The sequence below is a fragment of the Postia placenta genome (assembly GCF_002117355.1).
Source record: "Postia placenta MAD-698-R-SB12 unplaced genomic scaffold POSPLAscaffold_235, whole genome shotgun sequence".
NCBI classification, from domain to species: Eukaryota; Fungi; Basidiomycota; class Agaricomycetes; order Polyporales; family Adustoporiaceae; genus Rhodonia; species Rhodonia placenta.
In genome coordinates this window covers 1-2,802 of record NW_020170066.1, presented here as the reverse complement: position 1 = coordinate 2,802, position 2,802 = coordinate 1, and the positions used below count along the sequence as shown (strand labels likewise).

The 2,802-nt window shown below is 62.6% G+C and overlaps 1 protein-coding gene across 1 annotated transcript; it reads left to right on the top strand.

Annotated features, from left to right (window-relative positions):
• Window positions 1-320: 320 nt before the first annotated feature.
• On the top strand, window positions 321-569 carry POSPLADRAFT_1063364 (hypothetical protein; the record flags this gene model as incomplete). The annotated part of the gene is made up of 2 exons (XM_024481645.1): window positions 321-419; window positions 504-569. 2 exons carry the CDS (start codon window positions 321-323, stop codon window positions 567-569), a joined length of 165 nt encoding a protein of 54 aa, XP_024332675.1.
• Window positions 570-2,802: the final 2,233 nt, after the last annotated feature.

Genomic DNA, 2,802 nt, shown 5'->3' with positions numbered 1-2,802 from the left:
CCCTCACACGCTTCCCCGGCCTGTTGCCATTCCCACGACTGCCGCCCGGACATCTCACATCGGCTGCCGCGTCGCTCAATGGTGACTACTCGCCCGAAGCCATGATGGCAACGCCTCCGCGTTCCCGCCCGCGTGCCTAGGCCTGAACATGAGCGGTCATTCTGCTTGACGCGGACGGACACACTCCCCGACGTACGCACCCTTCCGATCCACCGGCCGCAACGCCCCCACATCGTCCGTTGCCCTTATCGCTATGGTGGCGACGCCTGCGTCGCACACAATGTCCCCGCACAACCAATGCTGCACCCGCGCTCGCGCCCATGCGTGCGCGTGCACATTTTCGTATTCACACCATTCGCGTGATTGCCCCTGTTCTTCGCGTCGCCCTGCACTGCGTGATCGGTGTCTTGGCTCTTCAGGTAAGTATGCGCCTGACCTCCGATTGCTCCTTATTCCCCGGTCAGTCTCTGTTGACGATCTCGCCTCACTCATATTCCTAACAGCTTGCTACGCCTGCTGCGCGACAACCTGGCATCAAGACGACTGCCCTCGACGGCAGCTACATCTAATTGTCGTCGTCGGGCGCAGATCGTCCACATCGTCGGCAGCCGTCGATCGGCCTCACAGCGCCTGCCATCAAACTACGCTGGACGCACACCCAATGGCACCTTCGTGCGTGCCGCCTCTGTCCCGCGCCGTCTCACTGATTCTGTCGCCGGCCGTCGCCTTACAAGACATACCGTGCGCGGCAATCGGTTCAGAGAATCCGCGATGCACGCGCTCCAATCATACTCACCTTTTGCGAACGTTACTATCTACTCACACACACACCCGCTATCTAGCCATTGGTCATCCCGCGTCACCCGTGTTCCGCACGCCCCGCCCCGCTCGCAGCCTGACGCCCCGGCATCTAGACGACGGCCCCTATTCGCGACTGCGTCCTCCCGCCGCTAGTGCTTCAGAGCGGCGACGAGGACGCGGATGGTCCGCACCGCCGCACGGATGGCGAGATGACTCAAGCGATCCGGCGAGGCGCAGACGTCTACAGATCACACGTCGCGGTAAGCATTTACATGGAGATCGATCATTGCCGGTCGCTCACCAGTTGACGCGACGCTCTGACCGGCTAGCCGTCAGTTTCCACGCGACCGCGGACTACTGAATCTCAACGAGCTACCGCCGGTCGCCCGCCTTGCTCAATCTGCGCAGCTGCGGCAGCGGTCCCTCGCGCTGGACACCATCAGCTCGGTCAGCTCGCCAGCACTCCCGCCGTCATCCAGACCGTCTGGCACGATCAGCTAGTGCACACTGCGGAAGGAAACGGATTGCAGCACACCTGCAACGGTGTACACGGTGAGTGGCATTCTATGACATGACGGCGGCTTACCTGACCAGCGTCCGGGAGCGCAGCACGTATGTGGCCGCGCCGGGCGAGCGAGACAGCGGGCGGGGCATAATACGAACGACAGCAGAGCAGAAGACGAGTCGTGAGCAGCAGAGGAGTCTCTGATGACGCCGCTCCTCCCCGCTTTTGATACCTCGTGTGCTCCCCCGACCTGGTTCCGTTCCCACGACTGCCGTCTGGATATCTCATCCAGGTGCGTCGCAACTGCCGCCGCGTCGCTACGCACTCACTCGCCCAACGGCAACTCTCCCCGCATCCCCGCCCGCGTACCTGGGCCTAGACGCGAGCGGTCGTGGATGGACACACTCACCGACGTATGCACCCCCCGATCTGCCGGCCGCAACGCGCCCATGCCGTCCGGCACCGTTATTGCTATGCAGGCGACGTCCGCATCGCACGCAGCATCCCCGCACGGCTGATGCTGTGCCCACGCTCACGCGTGCGTATCTTCATGTTCGCTCCCTGATCGGCGTCTTGGCTCTTTACGGATGCACCCGACACGATGTCTCCCTCGCGACGCACGTCATTTCGGCATGTCCCTTACGGGCTCCCCACGCGCTTTAGCGAGCTGGCCGCTGCTACGGCTCGCGCCTCTGCTGGGTTCTGAGGCGGGGAATGTGCATTGCGTCGGGTGACTGCCCTGACGCCTCCCGCCTCCTCGCTTTGTTTTGATATCTTGCGCGGCGTCCTGCTCACACTGTGGTGCGTCGTACCCCACAATCACACACATTGTCGCACTCCTCACGCCACGCGCGGACCAACTCAGCCCCCAGTGCCGATTGATCAAAGGCACATCATAAGTACACCCACCCACCTCCTCCGCGATCGCGCACATGAGTGAACTGAGACGAGGTGAGACGTGTAGAAACGAGCTGCACGGTAGGACGCAGCAGGCCGGTAGGAGCTGCATAGCTCGGTCGCGGTGACCGGTGCGCGCGGTCGACTCTGCGCAACGCCTGCGCGCGTACACCCGCGGTCAACGAACATGTATCATCGCACGCGATTGGCGGTGCATCCTCTGTATCGAGCCACGGATTGGTGTGAGTACAGCGGGCGAGGGCATGCTGGGATGGTCAGAGTGCTCACCGGGCCTACTACAGTGGGGCGACACATTGAGGGACTCCTGCTTGCAAGCTGCGGCACCACCGTCCAGCGAACCCTCACAGTACATGACAGTCAGATGCAGCGAGCGGTCAGTGGACCACACACGGACGTCGGAGCGCAGCATGACTCACCGAGGTGTTCAGAGAGGGCCTTGGAGCGTAGCGTGAGGCGGCAGTAGTGTGTGTACATATGCCAAGCAGCCAGACGCGGCGTGCGCTGTGTGGGAATGCGCGGTTAGCGGTCAGCGGATGCTCGAAAGAGGATGCAATGCAGAGCTTACCGTAGCAGGCGCA